The sequence below is a fragment of the Cydia pomonella genome, chromosome 22 (assembly GCF_033807575.1).
Source record: "Cydia pomonella isolate Wapato2018A chromosome 22, ilCydPomo1, whole genome shotgun sequence".
In the NCBI taxonomy this organism is placed as follows: domain Eukaryota; kingdom Metazoa; phylum Arthropoda; class Insecta; order Lepidoptera; family Tortricidae; genus Cydia; species Cydia pomonella.
The window spans coordinates 4,867,619-4,893,599 of record NC_084724.1 but is presented as its reverse complement, the minus strand read 5'-3'; the positions used below and the strand labels follow the sequence as shown (position 1 = coordinate 4,893,599).

The following is a 25,981-nucleotide window of genomic DNA, read 5'->3' as shown; positions in this document are numbered from 1 at the left end:
TCAGATTACTTGTAATGTAATCAAGTGAAACGGTAAATTACCATTACATATTATGGAATCAGTAATCATCTATACAAATATTACCATTACTAATAATTGGGAATCATTGTCGATTGCAAATTACTGGAATTGTTGACTTGATTACTTCCAGATTACTTCTATATGTTAAGTGTCTTTTAAACGAAGTTTTCTCAAACATACAATTAAATATCGTGTTGACTGATTCGCATACGTGGCATCCGAATTTAGGGTCAATTTTAAGATCCAAGATGGCAGCAAATTTTTTTGCAATATTCTTTATTATACTCGTTTTCGACTAATTCGTATACAAAATGGATAGGTAATATAGGTATATTTTATGCAATTCCGTCCGTGCATTCTGAACTCATAATATGAATTATGATTCACAATGTGTAAGGCCGACCTAAGGGTTCCTGGTTGACTTGCGTGACCCTAAAAACGTGCCGCCATCTTAGATTTCAAAATGGACCCTAAATTCGGACTCTACTTAAGTATGCGAATTTTTGAGAAAACACTATACAAATCTCGGCGAGAAAAAAAGGATTGCTCAAAGAAACTCAAGATATTCCTGATTCCACATCCATCACACAACATGTATGAAATAAAAATAGTTTCTTCAATCATAAATATTAGTTTTATTTATTGTACTCAACTAAATAAAATTAAAATAAACTTGTCGCTATTACTTAAGCTTTAAATTAAATATGCGTAATTAAAATTAAGTACGGCTTTAAAATTTATCGTTTAACCCTTTAGTGGGTAACGGCAACGGTAACGCCTTGACTGTACTTGCAGTCGAGTTCATAAATATATGAGCATTTTCCATAAAAAAAAGGTTTTCCTAAAGTATAATTATGAATGATGAACTTTCCCATGTACATTTATTTGTGAAGCCCTGGCAATACTCATATATTTATGAACTCGACTGTACAATATCTTTCATTACAAAAGAGTGAGGTGGGTCCAGACACAATTGACAATATGAATTATCGGTCAGGTACAAAGCTAAGTGAATTATTTCTTAGATTTAAGAATGTTTTTCATTATTCAAGTTGGCTTTTAATATAACTCGTCGCTCAAAGTTCTCGTCTGTTAATCGGTTGCTTTTTGGAGTATTTGTCATAGTCGCATAAGAGAACAGTCGTTCTACGGGAGCTGAAGAGGTCAGAGGTGTATTATACTTCAGAAAAACTTTTTTTATCTCAGGATATTTGTTCAGGATATCTAATGACCGTGATGTATCTGATAGATATCCTAATATACAATATTCTGCTCTGATTGAGTGTCCGCCGCTGCCGCCGCTAGTGTTGCTGTCACTATTTGAATTACTGAAATCGTAAAACGCGTCATCAAAGTCATGTGTATGTTGAAATATCTCAGGCTCGATATTTGAATGATGTTGAGATTCCTCCGATACAGCCGTCAAAAACATATTTTTTAACCTAGCGTGATGTTCGGAATCCACGCATTGGTACCATGAGTTCTTGAACCTGGGATAGCTGTGAGCGGCGATAATTGCTTTTTCTGCTGCAGGTCCTGTAAGTTTCAATAAATCGTCGAAACGACTCTGCACTTGTTTTAATAATTGAACCGCAATTGGTTTACAATATTGATAATTGTTTTGCTGTAGGGCATGTACTTTTTTTTTAAGCATCAGTAGTGTTGGTAGCAATAAACCGTAATAGGTATTATTTTCTCCTTGAAGAATATCCAGTACTGCTGCTACGGGTTTCAAACAAGACAGATATTCTTCTATATAATTGAAATCTGTATTACGCAGCGGATTTTCCAAACCGAGCCCTTCATGTAGAACACTGTTTTTTTCTTTAATCGATAAAATTTGCTTTAGGGCATCATACATACTGTTCCAACGAGTTTCGCCTGGTCGACTAAGATTATGTCCCAATATATTTTGGATGATTTCAGAGCTTTTGGGACGATTCGCCATTTTCCAAAGACGATTACATTTATCTATTACACTCTTATGAATGTTGGACAGAGCAGTGTCAGTGGTAAGTAAATGTTTTAAATCTGTTGTGGCTATCAGATTCAAAGTATGGGAACAGCATCGCATATGATACGGTAGCAGTGCATGATCATTTAAAAAGTCAATACAACCTTTATTTGAATCTGAAATCATCAAGGGCTCTTCTTCGATATCATCATTAGAGACATTAGAAACGGTCTCACAATTGTCATTTGTTTCTATGCTACCTGGGTGAACTCCGAATTCTTTAAAAGCCTTAACAAAATTGCTACCATTATCTGTAGTAATAGCAACAATCTTAGGCAAATCTAAGTCAAATTCATGTAAAATGTCTCTTAGTAGATTAGTTATGCGTTCATAATTATGCACTCCCGGGAATCTCCGACATGCCAATGCCCTCGATGATCTTAGAAAAGTATCAGGATCGATCCAATGTGCCGTCAGGCCTAAAAAACTTCTTTTCCGGCTGGACCAGATATCTGCAGTTGCACAGATAAAATTTACCCTGCTCATTAAATCTTTAATTACTTTAACTTGATCATCATAATGTTGATTTATACGACGGGTCAAAGTTGTACGACTCATAATAGTCAATCCCAAACTGTCGACATGCAGTCTCTTTAAGATTCGAATGAAATGTGGATCTTCTACACAACTGAGTGGTATCATCGAATGTAAAAAAAATTTTACTACGTCGCTATCAAACTCTTCTTGAGAGTAAGAGCTGCTAGTTTTAAGCACTTGACGATTTTGAACTGATGTTGATTGCGGCTTTTTTCTTTTCTTCTGTATGCAATATGATTTGTATTCTTCAACACAGTCAGGTCCATGTTTTCTCTTCAGGTGTTTAATGAAGTTGGAAGAGCATTTTTTATAGCCTTTTACTTCAACGTTTAATGGTAAACATTTCACGCACGCTGCCACAGTGGACGAATTTGTTGTTTTAGACGTAATTTTGGAAAAAAACGTACCATCAAATAAAATTTCAGATTCGGAACTTGAGGCTGATGTTTCTTCGCCGACAGCTGGTGAATCCAAATCCATAGTGGAGTTATGGGATGGATTTATAAATTGGACTATTGGATTGTAAACCCGCTGAAGTGTAGTTACATTTGTCAAGTTCAATTGACATTGTCAGTGAGGCATATTATAATATTTTAGTAGGACCTCTTCAACGTTATCTAAATAGGTCTGATAACACAATTATAGCGGCAGAGACGATTCAAAAACATTATGCACTACATCTGTACTCTGTACACTTCCTTGGGAATTATAATCTGGTATCTGAAGTGTTTATTTAACACGTTCACTGCGGGAAAATCTTCAAGTTCGAGTACAGGTACAGGTGTAATGAATTATACTTACTTTACTATCGTATATTGATGAAAATTAATAAAATTTACCCTATCTATTTTAATTTGCTTTAGGACTCTCCCTGAAATAGTTGACAAGGCACGAATAATTTCCATAAAATACGACGGGAAAACATTATTTACTAAAATCGTCTGCATATTTTTCAATTTTATTTACAGCCTCAAACCAAAATGTTTCAAATACTTGTGGAGGTATCTTCAATAGTTGTTTTCTTAAATGTGATGGCTGTGTAACACATGTGCAATTATCATCTCTTAGGTCTTTATTGTAACGAAGGCCCTTTTCTTGGTGTTTTCGAAATACCTCCATTACTTCTTCCCAACAATCTTCAAAATCTAAAAAGTGTTTTCGTTTGAACATCACCTTCAGGCACCTCTCACGAAAATTTAGCAGACAGCAGCATAAATTGGGCTCTGTAAAATAAACAGGTACCTAACATAAATAAACATGACCTTTTTATGGTTTTAAAAATAATAACTATTATTTGTTTTATATCTTACCGTAATTGGCATTTCCTTGACGAATTTTGGTTATTTCTAATTTTGCCTGAAGTTCCATTTTAAAACATCGAAATTCCTCCACATCAATCATGCATGTCATTGTGTTATAAATATTAACCCAATTTTTAAGATTCAACACCAAAATTTAATGTGAAAGTGAAATGCTAGAATGACATGTAGACCAAAAACAATTTTAGTGACATTAACAAAATTATAAAATAAGGTTTGCCAATTAAGTAATAAGCCTGGAATTGAAGTAAAGTAATTCAGATTACTTAAGTACTTGATTACCGAGGAATCAATATTACAGTAGTGGATTACAATACCGATTCCAAAGGAATGGATGACAGACGTAATCAAAGTACAGTATTACATTAATTTTGATTACCCAAATAATCGATTAATGAGGAATCATGATTACTGGAATGTAATCGTGTAATTAATTCCAAAAGGAATCGATTACGTCCAACTCTGCTATTTAGTACCTCCATTTAAAAAAATTGTACCTCACGGTACGTAAAGTTATCATCAAAAAACAGTACACCCGCCATCCTGACAGTCAGAATGGCGGGTGTACTTTATTGTGTGTTTATTGTGTATTTATTGTTACTAAACTTTAAAAAAATCAGTCCGTTGTATCTCGATGGAAAGAACGACAGCTGGTCGCGTGAACATGTTAAAACAACCCGCCTTACCTTTTTATTTTGTAGTATTATATCCGGCGTCTATTGAGATATATTTAGGTGTTATATATGACATGTGGGTCTTAAAGGGGTAGGAGCGTATTATTTTACTTGTTTATGCGAGCAGCTGACGGTCTTTCCACGGCGGTACAACCGGCTGAATATTTTTTTTACATCATGATAACATCTAAACTATCATCTGACAAAGTATCAACTTGGAGGCGATGACTGACGATTATCTGTTCCTGACTGTCCAACAGGAAAGCATAAAAACAACAAATAAGGTTCAAACACTTTAATTATATATTTATATTCTTTCCATAAAATTAGACATCTTAGAATTACAAAACTACTTTAAGTTAAATAATACAAGTTCGTGAAAAAAAATGTTTAATAATAATTACAAAACACCTTTGCGTATGAGATTGCTGAAAAAAAATCAAAGGAATAATTACAAAAAAAGTTAATTGGGTGCTTTGTTTGTAAATGTCTAAATTGATAAATTACTACCATTTTCTTCACTCGAACTTCAGGCAGAAAATTCTTAACCCTTTCAACGCCATACGACATTTACAAAAAATGTCACTCACACGCCAAAAACAGGCAGAAGCAAGCCAATATAGACTTTATGATAAAGTGTTAAGGTTACTTTAACTCCGTATACCAAATATAGGCGTTGGCGCTGTGGGTACGACTACCGACCACTCCAAGGTGTTCTTTTCATCTAAAAGATTGAATATATGTACCAGAGATCATAATATACACCGTGTTTTTTTGATTTGCGTTAATTTCAAGGGTGCATTCCTGAGCTTAAATTAAGTAACTTTCACAAAGACACCGGTATTCTAATTAACTCCATTTCGGAGATAATCAATATTTTATAATAAAACGATTTTCGAAATCAGTATAATAATAAATAAAAAGTCTATTTGGTTTGACGAGTAGACGCTGCTACATTATCTATTTAAAATTAGAACGCGCCTCGTCTAATTTGAATCATTTTAATAAGAGAGATAGTCACGTGAGCGAGCTGTATAGGAAACGTGCATGAACGGAGGGGGCACCACAGGAGCCCCCTATTTATTGCCGAGAAGTGTAAATGTCAAGTTTAAGCTTCCAATGCAGCCCACAAGATGGCAGAACCTACAATGCATAAGACAACGTACGTGAACTGTAGAGGGCAGCACTTACTTTGGCGTTAAGTGTCAATATACGAGAGGGTAGACCCTCCAACACGCACGGTCCCTATTCGCCTAAAGTAATAAAACTATTTCTAAATGGCGTGTGTGAAAGCTCTTTAGCAAACCACCTCTCTTTTCAGCAATATCATCCGCAAAAGTGTTAACAACAAAACGCCGTCTCCATTCCGTCAGCCACCCGTACACCACGTACATCTTTGATCCCAACAATTATTCTAATAAACACCAAATTAAACACTTTACCTACTAGCAATACAATTCTCGATAATGCACGTTCACTAAATTACCAAATATATATAGATTCACGTATGAAAATAGCGAAAACGTGGTTAAAACCTTGTTTTTGAATGCTATAGTATAGTCGGTCAAACAACTTTCTCAGTAAAAAAAGGCGCGAAATTCAAATTTTCTATTATCTAACCTAACCCTTCGCGCCTACATTTTTTGTCACTTTTCTACTGACGGAAATGGTTGACAGACTATAATTGCTAGATAATAAAAAGACAGTTCAACTGCCTCAGTTTGTCCAATAAATAGATCTGTTATTTAGTGCAAATCAAATGCCATTTTAGCATACAAGACATAAAACAGAATTTAGCTGTAAAATTCTATAGTTCGTTTTTTAAGCATCAGAAATTTGACGTGTTTAAAATAAATAAGGTTTCTCAGAATGATACTCATAAAAAACGTAGGGAAATGGGCATTACTACATTGCAAATTTAACCTTAACAAAGAGAAACTATCTATACTATCTTAAAAAGAGGCAGGAATGGTTCACTCACGTACAGTTAGCAAAGCTGATAGCTTCACTGACTGCACTTTCTAGTGACAAAGTTGATTCAACTATAAAATTAATTATATAAGTGCGATATAATGGGAATGATTGTATAAAAGGCAAAATGAAGTGACAATTGATTTAAAACCGTTTTAAACGCATAAGGTCGCTTTTGTACGAGAAGGAAAATTGGATTTGGATTACGTATATTGTATTTTGGGCATTAGTTGAGTTATTGCCAACATATTAAGCCGAAACTGCAAACCACAACTTTATAAAACTTAGTGTGAGTCATTAAAAGTAGAAGAAGTGTAAATACTCAGAAATAAATAGCAGTTGGTGCAGATGGTACGGGAGAGTTCGTGTCATCCACGATGACGCGTAGATTTATCAAATCTAACCTTTAATACAAGTCAAGGCACGCGTCTTCGTGAATGACACGATCTATACGGCTCAGTACATCATGCGGTAACAATCCAGTCACCACAAACCAAGCTATAAAATTCGTAGCAAATATTTTATTTTGTCTTCGATATAAATCCAATTCGTGCATAAATGTACAATTAACTAGTTTCTTAGAGTCTTGACGAAATCTATTGGCGATTGGTATAGGTACATAGGTACATAAAATAATTTGAATGACAATTTCGTAAATTTGTACAAGTTGAATGTTTGCAATTGTATACACAGTTTGGACATATTTTTTTTCCTTAAATGGAACTATAGTTCATTCTGATAAAAACAGTATTTGATGATAACCACATACCTAGTAAGAAACTTAAGACACGTAAATTAATGCAAAACATATTTTCAACAATATTTCGTAGTATTTAACTATTTTTCCATCATACACAATTTCATGAAAATAATAATACGTGTTAAAATATTTTAAGGAAATGCAAATTTCAATGGACAATAGTGAACTTCACACAGGAAGACCATAAATGCATCGTTAGGCATTTTTTGTAATAACAATTTTTTTATGTAATTTGAAAATGGTACAGTTAGCATCAAATATGTGTCAATTCATATCAAGAGGGACCTTATGGCGGTCGGCGCTTACTTCGCGTAGTACCGCATTAGTATTGACGCGCCGCTAATAATAGCGTACGCGCTGACCGCCATAAGGTCCCTTTCGATTTGGATTGTCACATATAGTAACGGGCAAATAAAATATACCACATATATGGTGTCGATAGGTATATTTGGCTGCTTGGCCCGTCACTGTCTATGAGTATTTCATGCTAACTGTTGTACAGCAGAGTCAAGACTCGAATACCGGTTACATTTACAAACCGTTATTACATATTTCAAAACCATTTGTGGCTTCCATCAAAGAAGGGACCTTATGCTTCATGTGCAAGGACCCTTCTCTGATGGAGATACACATTTCATTTCGTTTTTGTTCCAAATGCGTTTCAAATAACCGGTTAAGAAAGGTTAGAAACGATTAATATCATCCGAGACCGGTTATGAATTTCTTATTTAATCCGCCGTCCGCCACCTCTGGTGATCAAAGAAACCGGTACACTTTAAACCGGTTTCAGCGCTCTCAGGAAACATTTGATCAAAGTTACACAGTGTTCCCCTAGGCTGGTAATTATCGCGGTGAGAATATTGATATTGAAACGCGCGGTTATATCGTTCGAAGGTTCATGATATTTTGAAGATATTATTCTTTGGTTATTACTATTGACTGTACTTTATGGTAATTACCAGCATATGTCAAAAGATGCATTGGAGTCGTTTGGGAGATTCGAAATTCACAAATATATGCCACATAGCAATTAAAGAGGCGTCAACCTCGAAAGGCACGATCCTACCTATAGTGCTTATTAAAATTGATGAACGTTGAAATTCAAATAATTAACAGTATTAAAAAAAAGTTAAACTCTATTTCCTACGTTTATAGGTCTAAATTTGGATTTTTTTCTGGACCTTAGGAGATGAGGATAATATTGACATAAAATGATAACTGCTTAAACTTTACCGACTACAGTTAACAGCAGAAGTAACTAAGCGGGCGACGTATTCAGAATGATATGAACACAATCCATGTTTAAAGTAAATATCTACAAATTATTGAAATTATCGCAGTTAATATGACCACCGTCCGATTAAATGCAAATAAACCAAATATAAATATATACAGAGATCTGCGTGGAGAAAACCCGATTGCAAATACTTATTGTCAATGTGAATTGAAAACTTCACGGGTAAAAAACAGGAAACAAGATTGGTCTTCGGATATATGTTCACGAATATAGATATATACTCATAAATATTATCCAAGTAAGCGTTAGCAGGCCAAACATACAGCCAACTGGACATTGAAACTAGACGTAAACGTTCTGTGTCTGTTAAAGTGCGCATACAGGGCAGAAGTGAAATGGTTTTTACATATATTTCTGACTAGAAGGATATATCTGTCAAAAACCGAAAAATGGTTGGTGAAAATGACAACTTAAGAATCGCGGTTATAGTAAACAGCCAATATCTACAAACTATCGTAATCAATACTACCACAGTCCAGGTTACTGCTAATAAACCAAACCTAGGCGAATATAGAGACATCTGAGTGGACAGTGAAACTGGCGGCGAAGTCTGTTTAATGCACAATGCATTTTAAAAAAGTGTTTCTTTTAAAGAAATAATGTTTCTTCACGGGTAAAAGAACAGAATTTTCGGAAATATGTTTTTCAAGTATAATTATTATAACAGCTGAGTGACTAGTGAAACTAGCTGTACAGATTAAGCTCTAACGATTTCGTGTCTTGATAGGAAAATAACTGAAATTATTTTCGTATATATTTTTGACTAGATGGATATATCCGTCAAAAATCGAAACGATTGGTAAATAGGACAACTTTCTCAATTTAAGAAGGAATTAAAATTCACAGTTAATGTAAACGGACAATCTCTACAAACTATCGTAATCAATACAACCACTGCGCAGGTAAATATTAACAAACCAAACCTCGTATAGTTACATCTGAGTGGACAGTGAAACTAGCAGTACAGATAAAGCTCGAACTTCATGGCTTGAAAGGAAAATAACTGAAATTATTTTCGTTTTTAATTTTGACTTCAAGGACAAATCCGTCATAAATAGAAACGATTGGTTATAGGTATACTATACAAGTAAACGTTAAAAAGCCAAACGTAGGCAAATATACATACAACAGCGTAGACAACGAATGAGACAATTAACGCCCGAATTGAAAAATAATGCCTTAAAAAAGATGTGAATAATTTTTCGGAAATATGTTTTTAACTAGAAGGATTTATCTGTCAAAAACGGAAATAAGATAGGTAATATCGATAGAAAAATCCACAGTTGGGTTATTATTTACCCTAGTTCAAGTAAAGCAATACTGGGGAACAATTTAAATTATTTTATTAAGTAAGTATTCACACTACTATATACCTATAAATATTACAGTGAAATAGGTGTGATATACTCAAGAAAAGTGACCAAGCCCTCCTGTGGGCGAGGCCGGAAAACAACCAAGTTAAAAACATTGGAATTTTGATATATGTAAAAACTCACAGAAGCGATACTAATGGAATCATTACAGTAACGCTTATTTTTCGTTTTTTTTTTCAAAAAAGGTATATTTGTCGGGGTCGTGAAGCATATGGCAGTTCGTTTAATAGGTAACCTGCAGAAATCCGTATTATATACCGTTGAAATTAAAGGTAAGTTATTAAACGTTATCATGCCAAATATCAACTTCTTAGCTGCTTTTCTGGAGTGCCCCTCTTTTTAAAGCGGCTTTCAACCCTTTATTTCTTAAACGACAGCTATTAGCGCGTCTCTTATAGGCGTGGTTTAAACAAAACGAGCCTTAAAAAAGTAACAAAAAATGCTTTAAAAGCAGGTTCTCAATCCCGCAATATCCATCAAGTCGTCAAGAGCACATCATACACTAATGAAAGGAAAGAATATATCGTGCCGCTCGGTGAGGAATACCAGGTGCATTGCAGTGGACATGACGGTGCTTCTCTCCAGATTGAAGACGGTATACGCAGCTACAAACAGACGTCGTCAACAGTACGATATAAATATATAAATAATAGACACGCAAATCTTTACGCACATGGCGCATCCATGAAATTGTAAAATGTCTACCATACAATACAATACAAATCCTTTATATTGCACAACCTCAAAAGAACATTTACGAAGGACCACAAATATTAAATAAAGACAGAGGTAAAAACAGACGGTCTTATCGCTAAAGAGCGATCTCTACCAGACAACCTTTTACTATTGTTCCATACGAACGGGAATTTCTTAAGATTTGCAGGCATAAGTGTTTCTTTTCCCGTGAGAAATGCCTAAAAATATGCTCAGAAAAATAATCATCAGCTTTAAACGGCGAAAAATAGTTTTAATAAACGAAATAAAATGCGTTTGTACGGGATATCCCGTGGAAATGCTTAAGAAATTGTTTAAAAATGACATTCAACAAAAAATTAAAGAAAAATAAACCACAGACCAGTTCCTGAAAGTTGAAACCATTAATAATCTGTGGATCAAACTCATTCGAACCAAATTCGAACACACTTTTTTTAAGCAAGATGTTTGGCCGACATAGTGGCCAGCGACTGCTTATTATATGGAACACTCGGTGTCACGACCGAAAAGGTCGTATCACCAACGAAGACAGAAAGGAAAGGAAAGTTACACAGGAATCGAATGCCTTGTTCGTTTAGTTACTTCTGCTGTTAAATGTATAGGCACCATCAGATTTATCGGAATGGCTGAGGTGCTCAAAACTATACAACAATAGTGCATTTTAATTCCTACTACTCAATTTTTAATCATATTTTTAGTTTACATGACAAGGTCCGAAACGTAGACTCAACTCAGAGAAGACGTTGCGCTTCCATACTAAATTGATATAAGAGACAAGAGAGTGCCAATATAGTTATGAATTTTCAACACGTCTTTGACGGAAAACCGGTAAGAACTTTTGAATCCGGTTTTGTAGAGAAATTAAATCGAAACAGTTTATATACAGCAAATGCCACCCGAGTCAGGATGCGAAGTTTGTCCAATGAACCAAAATAATTAGGTAGTTACCGGTTTGCAAGTCTACTCTATCAAATTCTAGATACCGGTATAACCCTTTAGAGTCCCAGCCCCAGTTCTTCGACATGTCAAAAACCTCTAAGTCCCAGGTTTTCGACTTATACATTAAGTTTTAAATTGGTTGCGTTATTGCGTCTGTGATAGTCAATAACAAATAATAGTGAAGGTCAAAGTGGGTAAATAAATCGTAACTCACCTAGAGAACAACCGGTAAATATGTAGGTATGTAGTATGAGAAATATCGGTTATTTACCGCTTAATTAGTGTTCAATTTTCTACCGTTGCTTAAACACACCCTTAAAGGATGTTTTCCAATTTGACTAATTTGGCCTAGGGAATGTAACCGGTAAATATTTAGTACTTACGAAAAATACCGGTTTACCTGTAATTTCTAAAGAAATTATATATACTAAAGAAAAATTTACCGAGCTCTCCGGTGGCCGAGGCCGGAATCGATATGTTTACCGGTTTACAAGTCTTTTTTGGTTTGGTTTCTCTAAGTTGTTTTTGGTTTTTGACATATACATTTTGTACGAGGCTGTGGTGTAGTCAGCGACAAATGGCAAAGGTCAAAGTGGCCAAATATATGTAGTTTGAGAAATAATTTACCGGTTAATCAATAATTGGTATCCATTTTTTTACTGGCTTGCATTCCCTACTTTAGCCGTAACTATCTAGGACAAAATCAAATCGAATTTAGAACTTTAATGGAATAAAAGAATCTTCCAGTTCCAAATTTTATTTGATCTACTTGATGCTGATTTGGGCAAGGTTTCTGACGACTCGATATCGCGTCCTTTGGTAAACTCAAGGACTTGTATTGAGCCAATTAGGGTTCACTTTACATTGGACATTCATACCGTCAGTATTGACGACCAAATTCGCTTGAACCCTAAATGGCTCAACAATTAAAGTCCGTAACTGTACTTGTGTGATTAAAGACAAACAAGCAAGTTGGTGGCGGTGGCGTACTCTAACAAATTCTAGATACCGATTTACCCACGAGTCCTAGCACTTATACACTTATACAAATATGAAATCACGTTATCGAACGTAGGGCTTACACGAGGGCCACAGAACACACGCTCGATGCTGAGGCCGACCGCCATACATTTGTTCGTGCGTCGAGACTGCGTTTCGGGACACTGCGTCCTGGACTTGTGGGTATTAAGTCAAACAAGCTGTAACCGGGAATCTCGGGGTCAAACTAGCTGTAAGTTAATGGTGGAGTGAATACACTATCAACACGAAGAACGGCTTAGACATCATAACTGCGGCCGCGAGCGGAGCGCCGCAATCGAGGCGCGTCCAGTCCACGAAGTTACCTTTCCTGCGAGAATAGCCAGGTCACGAACAATCGTGGGCGTTGGAGACGACTTTTCTGCCCGATATCGCGACCTGAACTTGTGGGTATAAAGTCAAGCTGTAACCGGGACTCGGGGTCAAACTAGCTGCAAGGTGGCGGTGTTAGACTATGAGCACGGAGAACGGCGGCTCTAGGATCATAACTGCGGCCGCGAGCGGAGCGCCGCCAGACCGCCGCAGTCGAGGCGCGGCCAGTCCACGAAGTCCTTGCCGTTCCTGTGGGAAATCAAAAAGTCAGCAACTACTCGCAAACCAAACTGACGACTAGGGGCGTAAAACTTCTCTCTCTCTCTCTTCTCTTCTTCCTTTTTTTCGTAGTCATGATAAGAGTAAGAGAGATAGGGATATTACCGTGGTCTTCTGTTTGATTTGCGGATAGTATAATCGCGACGGTCCATCGTTTTATTGAAGAGCTTGGTAAGTAGATATTATGGTCAGCTAAGTACTATTTAACTTAGCTGCATGAAGCTAATATTTATTAGATACATAAAGTCAACATGTAATATATAATCTAGTTTCAGCCAAGGCTCGGAACCGGTTATAAAAATAGCGTTAAGTACCGGTTTATTTCGGTATTACTCCGAATTTTCATAAGAACGCGAACGTTTTAAGAACATTATTGTAGCCTAAATATACCGGTTTATTCGACGAGCGACGAGACGGCCGGCCGGCCTGGTGGTGTGCCGCGTAAACAAAGACACCGACATAAGAAGAAACCGGTTTTTATTGTTCTAAACCGGTTAATTTGACAAGAACTTTATGCACATGTTCTCCTAAAAACGGGTTTAAAAATAACGGTTTTACGACAGAAACCGAAATTTAAAGGTTTTCGAAAGCCCATGATAACGGTTTGGAAATTTAACCGGTTTCCGAGCCTTGGTTTCAGCCCCAAAACACAGCTCTACTAGAAATTCACCTCGCATCCAACGGACTGATATATGTGATAGAACTTTAATTTCCTATTTTATAACTAACCTAAAATTTAAAATAGATATTGTTCTTTAAAATTGCACCCATAATTTTTATGCATGTGTGTTTGCTCTCTATCCGATTTAATATCCTTAATAATAATAATAATAATTCAGCCTATATACGTCCCACTGCTGGGCACAGGCCTCCTCTCATGTGCGAGAGGGCTCGGGCTATAGTCCCCACGCTAGCCCAATGCGGATTGGGGACTTCACATACACCTTTGAATTTCTTCTCAGATGTATGCAGGTTTCCTCACGATGTTTTCCTTCACCGAAAAGCTACCTACACAATATCCTTACACATCCTAGTTAATATCCTTACACATGTATTAAACAGGAAATAAGAATTTCTAACAGAAACAGTAATAAATATTTCAATCGTCTGTACACAAAGAAAAAAAACATTATAGATAATAAATCTAAAGGTCTATATTCCTAATTAGTATTATACTTACTTGACTATATACGCGAGGGTGGCTCCCATACACGCGCCCCAGAACATGAGGCTGAACAACACCTCGCTGGTGTATTTGGAGGGCAGCGCCACGCTCGCCATGAACATGGACATGGCCACCAGCAGAACCGACGGGAACTTCAACAAAGAACATTTAAAATTAAAAAACTGTCAAAAAATATTTTTAATTACATATTTACATTATACATATAATATCGAATTTAATTACTAACAAAGAGAATTTGAAATAGAGGTGTGTTGTCAAAGAAAACTTTGTAGCCACGTAAATTTACTGCCATCTTTGGACACAGAATTAAAACTTTTAGAACGACATTCGACTTTGATCCTTATTCTTTCACTGATGTGTTTAATTTGTTATGGCGCCATCGCTCGAAACAATGCTGCTATACATTTGGCCTTTGATCTATTAGATGGCGCCACTTTTTGATATTTAACACATATCAGTGAAAGAATAAGGATCAAAGTCAAATTTCGCGTTCTAAAAGTTTTAATTATGTGTCGTAAGATGGCAGTAAATTTACGTCGCTACAAAGTTTTCTTTGACAATACACCTCTATTTCATATTCTCTTTGTTACTAATATTGAGAGATATTAGTCTACTCTACAAACAGAAAACGGTGAAATATATAGATACTTCTCTTATAAATACGTATGATACCTCAATAGATTCGTAATGTTGTATAGAAAAATGTATTAAAAATATATCAAATGTTATTAATAAAAAAGGGGGAGGGGGGGGGGGAGTAGATATTCTTTATTTCCCCGATATCTTAAAAAGTAGCTTTTGAAGTCGCACGCCCCTACCCAAAATCACAGGCGGGTACCTTTTTTCAACGTTGAATAAAAAGTATAAATAATGGAGATACAGTTCTGCAACTGACGACTTTTTGATTGAAAATTTCCTCCTCTTTAATAATATTTTATTCAGATTTCTTAAATATTAATGCTTTTTGAGACATTGGCGAAAAAGTACATGCCTTCTTTTTTCCGCCTTGTTTTGTCTACAACTTTTGCAATATCTTGTGTGTTAATAAACGCTTCGAATACATTTTTCTATACACCATTCCAAATCCAATGACGTATCACACATATTTTTATTTTAGGAGAAGTATCTCTGTTTCTCAATATTTTGAACTTATCGAGTACACTACGAATGCGACCATGATTATGAATTAGACAAAGACAACCGTTTGGGGCATTGTAGGCAATGATGAGGAAATCGACGGTATACGCTTTTATTGCTGATTGTACTTCCTCTGCTTCGCTTGTCTAAAAACTTTTCACCTTTCTAATAAGCCAAAACTCAATTTGCTTTTTCTGTCGTGGAATCCCTTTGGCTACCTTTCGTTTACATCATCAGATCAGATGCTGTCATCGGACATATGGAAGTACGTCAAATTAAAACTTTATCAAACTTTGTGAAGTGGTTCGTGGTGTGAACCTCAAGTGAACAGTGAACTTCAAAGATTTATAACAAACAAATACAATTAGTCCGTAGGTACAAATGTTCAGAATAAATAAGTTTTTGGCAATAAATTCATTTTTGCTACAAGCTTTTATCGCTGGCTGTACTTTTCTTTCCACAGGCAACTAATACTCAACGAGCAAATTCTAAAAACCCCAAACACAATTAGGTTGCGTTGTTTTATCACAGAGTTCCTATGTCCACCTCTTGTCTCCATCATCAGATCAGCTCGATGGTACCATAATATTGCTTTATCACCCGACTTACATATGTATGCAAATTTAACTTGCAAGACGAAAAAAAAATAACCAAATAATATAAAATACACAGATAATTCTGACTATTTTCAGTAAAGCAAAAGTGAAATGTATTTAACATTAAAAACTAAAAGATTCCGCACATTGGTAACTGTATTATAGTAAACATTTTAAAGGAATAATCTTTATTTTGTTGAGCTCATTATTTGACAGCTCCCCAGTAGTTGCGAACGCTAAGCGGCGCTGCCGCGTCGTGCACGCTCCCGATAGGATAACCTAAGAAAATCCCTGAAAAGTTAACGGTTTCAGAATGATGACTAATGATAATATGTCAAACAAAGGGATCCGATTTGACTCGCGTTGCGATGATAGAATATACTTACGGTGATGTACTTCCAGTCTCTGTTTCTTCGAAGAGGACAGAGCGCTGTGTTGCCTTCTCCGTCGCGCACCACGTACTTGCCCAGCAGCAAGTCAATGGAGTCCTGTGAACGAAGACATATTTAAATGTTTTACCTGAAATCGAAGATATTTGCCTTTCTTAGGTTTATCGTATTATAAATAAACAAACTAGAGAACCAATACCTACTTAGTCTTTATGTAAAAATTTTTGCTTACAAAAACGTAGATAATCAGCGCCTCAGCAAGAATTTACTTTCATATTTTAAAATATTAAGTAGATAATTTAGAGCATTGAAGTATCTCGTAAGGTCTTCGTTTACTCACTTAGTGTAATAAAAAGAAACACAAATGGCGGATGCGCACGGTCCACATATTACACCTATGCATATTCCTGGTTTCGGTACGGAATTATCATATGGGGCCACAGAGAAAATGCTGTCGAACTTTTTGTTGAACAAAAAAAAATGTCTTCACATTACTGTAAATATTCGGCTACCGGTAAGCTACAGGCACCCTTTTGTACAGCAAAATATACTGACTACCGTGTGTCCATATATTAGAGATCGGAACATTTGTCAGGAAACACATGCATATGTTCATATTCGAAAAAAGCGCTCGACGCCAACACAAATTAGCACTCCCTCAATCTAATTTAAACATCTTTAAACAGGGTCATACTACAGATCAATTCAAATTTATAATAAAAAAAATACCGGAAAACATAAAGGCGGAAAACAAGTGTTCTTATTTCTGTAAGAAGCCTAAGACGTCCGATTAAAAGACCTAATCTGGTATGTTTGCCAGTACGATGAGTCGGTCTTTAAAAAAAACTTTTTACTACACATTCACTCCATAGTTGAAGATTACCCAACGAAAAGTGAAAAGTTATATTATCATCTGTCGGAATCCATAATAAAGTCATTCTTGAAGTATCTCGTAAGAGAATTCACTCCGTCTCTAATTAGGCCTAATCTGGTACGTTTGCCAATATGAGTGAAGACTGTCTGTGTGAAGACTGTATGATTGAAAAAGAAATAAACTGTATACTGTAACATATTAGGTAGATATTTACCTGTCGGAACCCATCAGTGAAGTTGTTCTTGAAGTATCTCGTGAGGGAATTCGCACCATCCCTTAGAAGACCTAATCAGCTATGTTTGCCGATGCGAGTGAAGTCTATCTTCAGATATAAACTATAGGTACATATACTTAAGGTAGATATTTACCTGTCGGAACCCAGAACCCATCAGTGAAGTTGTTCTTAAAGTATCTCGTGATTTAATTCACACCATCCCTTAGCAGACCTAGTCTAGTACGTTTGCCGGTGAATGAATGAAATAGCCTTTATTTCAGACAAGTATTTTGTAAGTACATTTCATTTTGTTGTTAACATATTGTAGTCCAGCAACCTCCTGCTGCACTCTTAGGGCCAGTTGCACCAAACCACCTGCTAACGTAAGCACAGTTCGCTAAATTTTAACGCTTACGTGGGGGTCTTAACGATTGCTAAATAAAATGCGTTGCACCAACTATAAAATAACAGAATGTCGTCGCTAATCGTGTGGCCATACTATGAACGCGTTCCTACCAAAAATTTTATGGTAGAATTATTTTTTCATATAGCAACCCAGTAATAAATGTCAAAGTTGTCAAATTTTTCAACAACGAGAATACTTTTGAAGGCGCGAACTAGTTTCTATTTCTTTTCAGGTTTTAAATTTACACAATTTATGCCATGCCAATCTTGAATATATTTATGATTATATTAAAAACAATGTATCTTAATGGCACATTAAAGTGAAACTGCTGACTACGATTGTTCAGTGTCCAAGTGTTTTCCAAGCTGCAAAACCGAATCAAAGAAGGAGCTGCATTGCCCGGTAAGTTATCTTATTAGTTTAATACGTATCCCTAACTACTTTCAGAGCCCTAAGCACAAGGAATTACCTACGCTACCTACGACTATAACCCAAATACCGACAGTTGGGGTAACATTTTCAATTACATATATATAATATTGTTGACACAATAATACATAACTGTTAGTTCTGGTTGTAGCAGATATTCAAGTTACTTTTGTACTTTAATTTAAACCTGCTTGACCTAAGCATTTTTCAATGGTTTTGCCATTGGTTGAAACGGATCACAATATATTTTTATGCATAATAATTTCATGTTACTTTCTTTTCAGGTTTGATATACACCATTTGATATGAAATACAAGATGAAAGTTACACACAAGTGAATTGGTTCAAGAAATCCAAGAATCATACACTAGATTAACTGGAAAAACTTGTTGCGAAAAATAAAGTATTATAAATATTATCTGTATTTCATTTTTGACAATAAAATATATTTTTAGTTACCTTATCTTACTTTATTTTCTACCTCACTAAATCCTTTTTAGGTAGTGACTAATGGAGGTAAAAGGTTATCCGGAGAGAAATCAACAACTCATTGACATATAATATATTATTTCACAATTATATTTAAGTGCCTACTTATTATATTTTCTGTCATACTGGTAACTTAGACATAACTTGTTTATTCCAACTATTCTTTATTGGGGTGATCATGATATAAATCATTTATGAAACATGCATGGGCTGTTGAAAAACTGGTATGGGGAAAACAAATAAAATCAAACTGAGGGCCATTTCTTATGACTGAATTTAGAGCTATTTAGGTATGTTCGGTTTTGAATGATGATTTATAGGGACTGGGTAGGTTAATATGTAGGTAGGGTATTGTGTAGTTAGATTTAAAAATAATGGGTTCACACATTCTCTAAAGTATGTCCTGATGCTCTATTGCTATTTAAGACCTATGGATTATATTTTTTACCAATTTACTGGTATGCTATTTCCAATACATGGCTAGGGTTATATACAATTTTTACATTGTAATTTATTTATATGCAACTTCACTGTATGACTGGTTGAACACAAGTAAAATTCAGGTGACAGAAGGCAAGCCATATTATTTTATCTAACCTAGGTATTGGCTGTTATATTTATAAATGTTGTCCAGTAGGACAGGAAACAACTAAGATGGTCAGCTCTTTATCATTTGTCACCATGCCGCCTGTCACATTCTAACAAGTATGTAATCGCGAAAGTGACGGGCATAGTGACAAGTGATAAAAATGGAACCATGCTGCCACCGCAGGTTATACCTATTAAACTACTCAGTTGTTCTCATGTATATTCGATATTTCCAGAAGAATTACTTTATTAGGCTCGGAGGCCACTATTGCCTAGACACAGTAAGAGATCCTTTGGCTTAGTATCAAGGTAAGTATGCTAGGGCATGCCGAGGCACCCCTCAGACAAACAAATGCTAAGAACACCTTGGCGTGTCTAAGACACTGTGGTAAACCTGTAAATGCCAGAGGGATACCTTGACATTCACAAGCAGACCTCAATGTGTATGGATGCCTCTGAAGGACGCCCTGCCATGCCATGTCGATAACGGGTACGGGACTCTATAATAGGTATGTCATAATTGAAGATAAGAGATACCCAGGTAAGCCCACACACAAAATAAATATAGATTTATGGAGCCTGTGAATTGTTAAATCTAATTGTAACTTAGTATTCTAATAAATAAAATAATATAATCATGACTATGTAACTGACTGGAAAATCTTAGCATGCAAAAGACTGTACAGCTGTAGGTATTTTTCATTTAGAAGAAACACAAATTTTCAAATTCAAATTGCACTTGTAGTAGTTAATAATCACTGGGTTTATTATAACAAGTTTTTCAAAATTTCTGTTATGAAGTTAAATATAAATAGCACCATAAGTAAAACTATTTTTAGTTCATTACTTGCAAAGTTGTTGTTTCTAGGGTTAATGAATAAGATATTTTGTAAAAGCAAATAAAACACAAGCAAGTATGTATGAATTGAAGTATTATAATCAGTTTTACATTACACATTTTGCTCACTTATATATAACCTATTATGCCGACTGGTCTGGAATTGTCCAATACATTTTCTTCACACTATAATACTTGATTTCATATTTAGCATCTTGTTTTATGTGCGTTTATAGTTATGAATATAGTTCACTTCTGTTGTGGGTTACGATTTTCAGAGGCCGACTTTGTATATGTTTCTAGTTGTCATCTCGCTGTTTTCGAATATCATGGTTAGGCCACCAGTATTTCCAAGGGATATAACATTCTTATCTTGATTCCAATAAACAGAGAGCGTTTTAAATTGATTTTAATGACCAGTGTGTCGATAAATAGTGTTCATTACATGCCGTCGAGTTTCACTTTATGGGACGTATTTGTTAACCTGTAATAGCAGCAATCTGGTCTTATCCTCAACTTAAACTCATTCTGCACTCAATTTCAATTTAAAACACACCTTTTTTTGAATATCCGGAACAAATTAATGTATTTTACGAAACACAAGTAGTCTCGCAACTAAAATGACATTTAAAACCATTATGTCAACTATCACACGTTTTTGCGTTTAGATATTTCCACCTTTTTATTGTTATAAATATATTTTTAATAATTTACATTACTTTTTACTCAAATTATTTAATAATCAAACATAAATTCGTGAAATACGGACGATTTCCAAAAAGCGCCGCCATATTTATCGAACGACTTTGCTGTTAACCAGTGCTTTACCACCGGTTAAGGGCAGCGTAACTTTTTAACGGACACATAGCGTGGTGCAACCCAAATATGCAGTTAGCATTCGCTAGCGCCATATTTACACATGATCAGTACATCAAATGGGCATGGTGCAACTGGCCCTTAATCTCATCATCCCATCTTCTTGTTGGCCTGCCACGCTTCCTCTTTTTGTCTACAGTAAACCAGTACATTATTGCTTTAGACCAGCCACGTTTGCCGGTACCGCAGAATAAATAATAGTACTACCGTACAGAAATGACACTTCATATAAAGTCGAAGTCGATCGAAGATCGAAGTTTGCCAGCGATTCAGAGACAAATCATACTGTCTCTTTCTATCCCTTGCGGCTATTTAGGGTTGTCAAAATTCAAGTGATTATCTTATCTGTGATTGTGCACGCAAAGGGACGTCAAGTTGTGCCAACCCTCATAATTGCTCGGAGCAATGTCGAGCCGAACGGAGTCGAGAATGCCCGAACGCTCTAGTGTCTCCCCACTGCCGGCAGGAGTGAAGACTGTTTTCAGAAATAAAATATACTTAAAGATATAAGGTAGATATTTACCTGTCGGAACCCATCAGTGAAGTTATTCTTGAAGTATCTCGTGAGAGAATTAACTCCGTCCCTTAGCAGGCCTAGTCTAGTACGTTTGCCAGTGCGGGTGAAGTCGGTCTTCAGGGCCCCTGTGCCAGAGTACTGCGTGGATATCATGTCCGCGTGGTCTGCCCACACCTACGAATTTGTTAAATATATAATTAGTAAAGCATTTTTTGGAAGATCTAAATCTATTTTACTTCCAATGAAATGGAAATTTATTTATTTATTTATTTATTTATTTATTTATTGTTCGGAGAACCAACAGCTATAAATTGTACAATAGTTATATATATAGATAACAAAGAGCCAATTATAGGTTCCCACCGGTAGCAACAGGTTAACAGATAATTGGTGGTTAGCACTAGATTTTTTTTTTTTTTTTTACAACGTGTTACCACTAATATTTTTAAATATTAATACTAAACTTATTATATTATATACTGAACAAAGAAACCAAAACTTATTAGTAATCTTAATACGTTAATCGATACAATAATATGCCAACACATACGACTCGCTCACTCAAGTAATTTGTCTGTTAGAATCCGTCTTATAGTTGTGATGTTGCTATTAAAAACGTCTATATCCCGCTCCTTCGTTAGTTCATTTAGACTTTTACCAGCTCGTAGTAGAAAGCTATTCTTTCTGTAATTACGTGATGAAAAAGGAATTGAGAGGGGAGGGAAGTATCTTTTAGACCTAGATGGAGTATTGAAGGAGAGCTTAGCGAGCAATTCAGGACAATCAATGTTACCATTTAAAATATTAAGTATATAAGTAATATCTGCAATCTGTCGACGTTTATGTAGTGGGATAAGGTGATGTTTTTTACAAATATTCTCATAATTGGAAGAATTATAAGGAGTTTTCATTTTAAAGCAGAGGTATTTTACAAACTTTTTCTGTATACGTTCTATTCTGTTAATGTAAATATTATAACTGGGGCTCCAAATTTGAGACGCATATTCAAGTTTACTTCTGACATATGTACAATAAAGAACTTTTATAGTTTTAATTTGGGTAAAATGTAAAGAACTACGCATTATGAATCCCAAAGTCTTGGTAGCACCAGTTACTATATTATCTATATGAGTATCAAATAAAAGCTTTGAATCATGGGTGACTCCCAGGTCCTTCATACATGACACAGATTTAAGCACATGATCATTTAGCTTGTATGAAGTTGGAATTGAACTTTGTTGTCTAGTGAAGGTCAAAGTAAAGCATTTAGATACATTTAGATCTAATTTATTGGTCTGGCAATATGCAACAAGACGTGTAAGGTCATCTTGTAGAAGAGCAGAGTCATCCAATGAATTAATTTTGGTAAAAATTTTCATGTCGTCAGCGAAACATAGCAATTTGGAAGTGTGGAAACAATCACTGATGTCATTGACAAATATATTGAAAAGCAAAGGCCCCAGCAACGATCCTTGAGGAACGCCACTGGGAACAGTTACCCAGCTAGACACATAGTTGTCAATGACAACAGCTTGCGACCTATTGTCAATATAAGACGTGAACCAGCGCAACAGATCACCGTGAATTTTAATAATAAACTTCCTAGAGTATATGCGGAAAAATAAAGAGTCGTGGAATATAAGGGAACCAATACATTATACACCGTGTTTTTATTGAATTCCATTAACTCCGGGGTATGGGTAAGTACGTTTAAGGAAACTAAATAATACCATAGTAATATTGAAAAAAAAAATTGTTCTTATATTTTTTATTTTTATAAAAAGTAATTAAATGTTGCAAATAGCGTTGTTGTAACACGGGCATTACATTTAATTCAACCAAACAATAGAAATCTGCGACATATCAATGTCATTTCGAACATCAATCGTCCGAGATAGTATATACGTTTAGTAGCAAATGTACACACTCGTACTAAACACTAATCTATATGTAAATAGGCCCTAAGGCAAGTGCATACGCTCGTAAGGGCCTTATAAGATAAAAATAAATTATTGATTATCTCCGAAATGGAGTTCATTAGAATACCGGTGTCTTTGAGAAAGTTACTTAATTTAAGCTCAAGGAAAATTAACGGAAATAAAAAAGAACACGGTGTATACTCTTCTCTTTCCGCGCAGACTCTACATGTTGTACCCCAGAAACTTAAAATACGAAAATAAATGTGGCGCGCGAACCGCTAATAAAAACGGCACAAAAAAGAGACCGAGGTAATGATTGCCAGGGAATACAGATTATATATAGAAAAATAAACCGGCCAATTGCGAGTCGGACTCGCACAGGAAGGGTACCGTAACATTATCTATAAAAACGGTCACCCATCCAAGTACTGACCCCGCCCGACGTTGCTTAATTTCGGTGATTGGATGAGAACCTCGAGATTGGAAAGAAATATTTATTTATTCTGTTTTTAGTATTTGTTGTAGCGGCAACAGAAATACATAATCTGTAGAAATTTCAACTGGCTAACTATCACGGTACATGAGATACAGCCTGGTGACAGACGGACGGATGGAATAGGGTCCCGTTTGACCATTTGGGTACGGAACCCTAAAAAAAGCGTTTAAGTATATTATAGTTGCTGTACATTTTTTTTTCTCCTAAAACCCAGAATCCTATACATTTTCAGTTGCATTAATTTTGTTTCCTTTGTACTTTGGCGGGCCTTGAGGCCCCGTAGTACCATGTTCTCTCACTCTCACTGAGCTTAAGCGTGAGCGAGATGGATATACGTGCTCGGGACCGTGAATAGGCGGGTCCACACAGAGAGCGCTCCACCTCGGCCGAGGCACGTTTACACTATTAGCCGTTTTGTGCGCTAGGAAATTGCCTCGCACGTATGCTCGCTCTGTGTGGACCCCCGCCTAATACCATGTTTTTGAATTAGAATTTTAGCAAAAAAAATCTTAGGGCTCCCTCAAAAATAAAGGTGATTTTTTTGTAACGAGCGAAAGTCGAAAAATTAGCATTCGAATCGATGAAGTCACTAGAAAAAATCCTCAAGATAGCTAATTAAATTGTTGGCAACCGTGTTGTGATATAAAAAAGCGGTACGATATTTCCAAAACTCTACTCTCTTAACCTACCTTACCTTAAGAGGTTATACTCACATTGTTAAAAAGCACATCGAGTTCCGGGTAATCGTCCGGGGGGGTCACGGCGAGCAGTTTCAACGCCCCCGCCAACTGCCGCTTGGCTAGTAGACTCTGCACGGACAAATATGAAACTTATATTTTAACCTCTTCACCCCCACTATTTATTTGAAACGCAATAATAAACTTTATCAAAATGTATTAAGGTTCATTATATAGGCCTTTGTCGCCTATGGCCGTCTGTAACGATCAAAGTCAATTAGTGTTTTATACAATTTATTTTTCGCAAGGATATTACTGGTACTTTTTTGATCAAAAACGATAAAATTAAAAGCCCTAAATGGTGTCATATTAAAAAAAAAATCTTATGTTATTTTTTTATAAACTACGTCGATGATGACAAACAAGCATACGGCCCGTAGCCTACGGACGTCTGCAACTCCGGAGGTGTAACATGCGCGTTGCCGACCCTTTGGAAGCCGGTACACTTTTGAAGAACCCCATACTCTAGCCCTTCTAGAAAACCGTTAGAACAGCCGTTTCAGCATGGGCAATAAAGCTTACGTATGTTCGGCTGTCTGTCAGGCTGTCCTGTGTGAAATTTTGTGAGCAGGTCCGATAATTGTATAGCATTTTTTAAATCCAGAATTAGCAATTATTCCAAAATGGCGGCGCTGGAGCCATAGAGGACCGCGAGGTCTACATTTCACAGACTAGTTAAATAAAAATTAATAAATGTACCTGTACAACGTTAGTACGATCCAGACAGTCGACGCAGTTGGTCCGGAACACTCCGCTCTGTCGCAAGAGGACGCTGCCGCCGCGCGACATGAAGTACCCGAACTCCGTCTGCGAACATCGGATCAGTGTCATTGCGAAATAAATGTAAATAAAGTTTACTGTGATTATCGTATCTGGTATTGAATTCTTTGGAAAACGATATATTGATTCGTTCCAAACCAGTGGGTATAAATTTTATTTCAAATAGTGAACTTGTGCACTAACTGATACCCTTGCATGTTGAATCGCTCGTAGTAAATGCTGCCACACTGTGTGTGGCATTCGCTGGCAAATACCGGACTTC

At 36.0% G+C, this 25,981-nt stretch overlaps 2 protein-coding genes across 2 annotated transcripts in view; both read right to left on the bottom strand.

Annotated features, from left to right (window-relative positions):
- Window positions 1–632: 632 nt before the first annotated feature.
- LOC133530345 (uncharacterized) lies at window positions 633–4,363 on the bottom strand. The gene is made up of 2 exons (XM_061868252.1): window positions 3,883–4,363; window positions 633–3,795 (listed from the first exon to the last, which is right to left on the bottom strand). Exon 2 carries the CDS (start codon window positions 3,050–3,052, stop codon window positions 1,049–1,051), a length of 2,004 nt encoding a protein of 667 aa, XP_061724236.1. The 5' UTR covers window positions 3,053–3,795; window positions 3,883–4,363; the 3' UTR covers window positions 633–1,048.
- Window positions 4,364–4,845: 482 nt separating this feature from the next.
- Window positions 4,846–25,981, bottom strand: part of LOC133530346 (phosphatidylinositol-3-phosphatase SAC1) — a 44,573-nt gene continuing 23,437 nt past the window's right edge. Inside the window, exons 10-15 of the mRNA XM_061868253.1 lie at window positions 25,639–25,746; window positions 24,916–25,011; window positions 21,794–21,961; window positions 16,554–16,655; window positions 14,429–14,565; window positions 4,846–13,218 (exon numbers count right to left, since the gene is read on the bottom strand). Coding sequence (XP_061724237.1) covers window positions 13,140–13,218; window positions 14,429–14,565; window positions 16,554–16,655; window positions 21,794–21,961; window positions 24,916–25,011; window positions 25,639–25,746 — 690 coding nt within the window. The 3' untranslated portion in view covers window positions 4,846–13,139. The remainder of the gene's footprint in view (window positions 13,219–14,428; window positions 14,566–16,553; window positions 16,656–21,793; window positions 21,962–24,915; window positions 25,012–25,638; window positions 25,747–25,981) is intronic.

What these genes read in the sequence shown, in the direction of transcription:
- LOC133530345 (XM_061868252.1), bottom strand. Translation starts at nt 3,052, where the DNA reads ATGGATTTGGATTCACCAGCTGTCGGCGAAGAAACATCAGCCTCAAGT.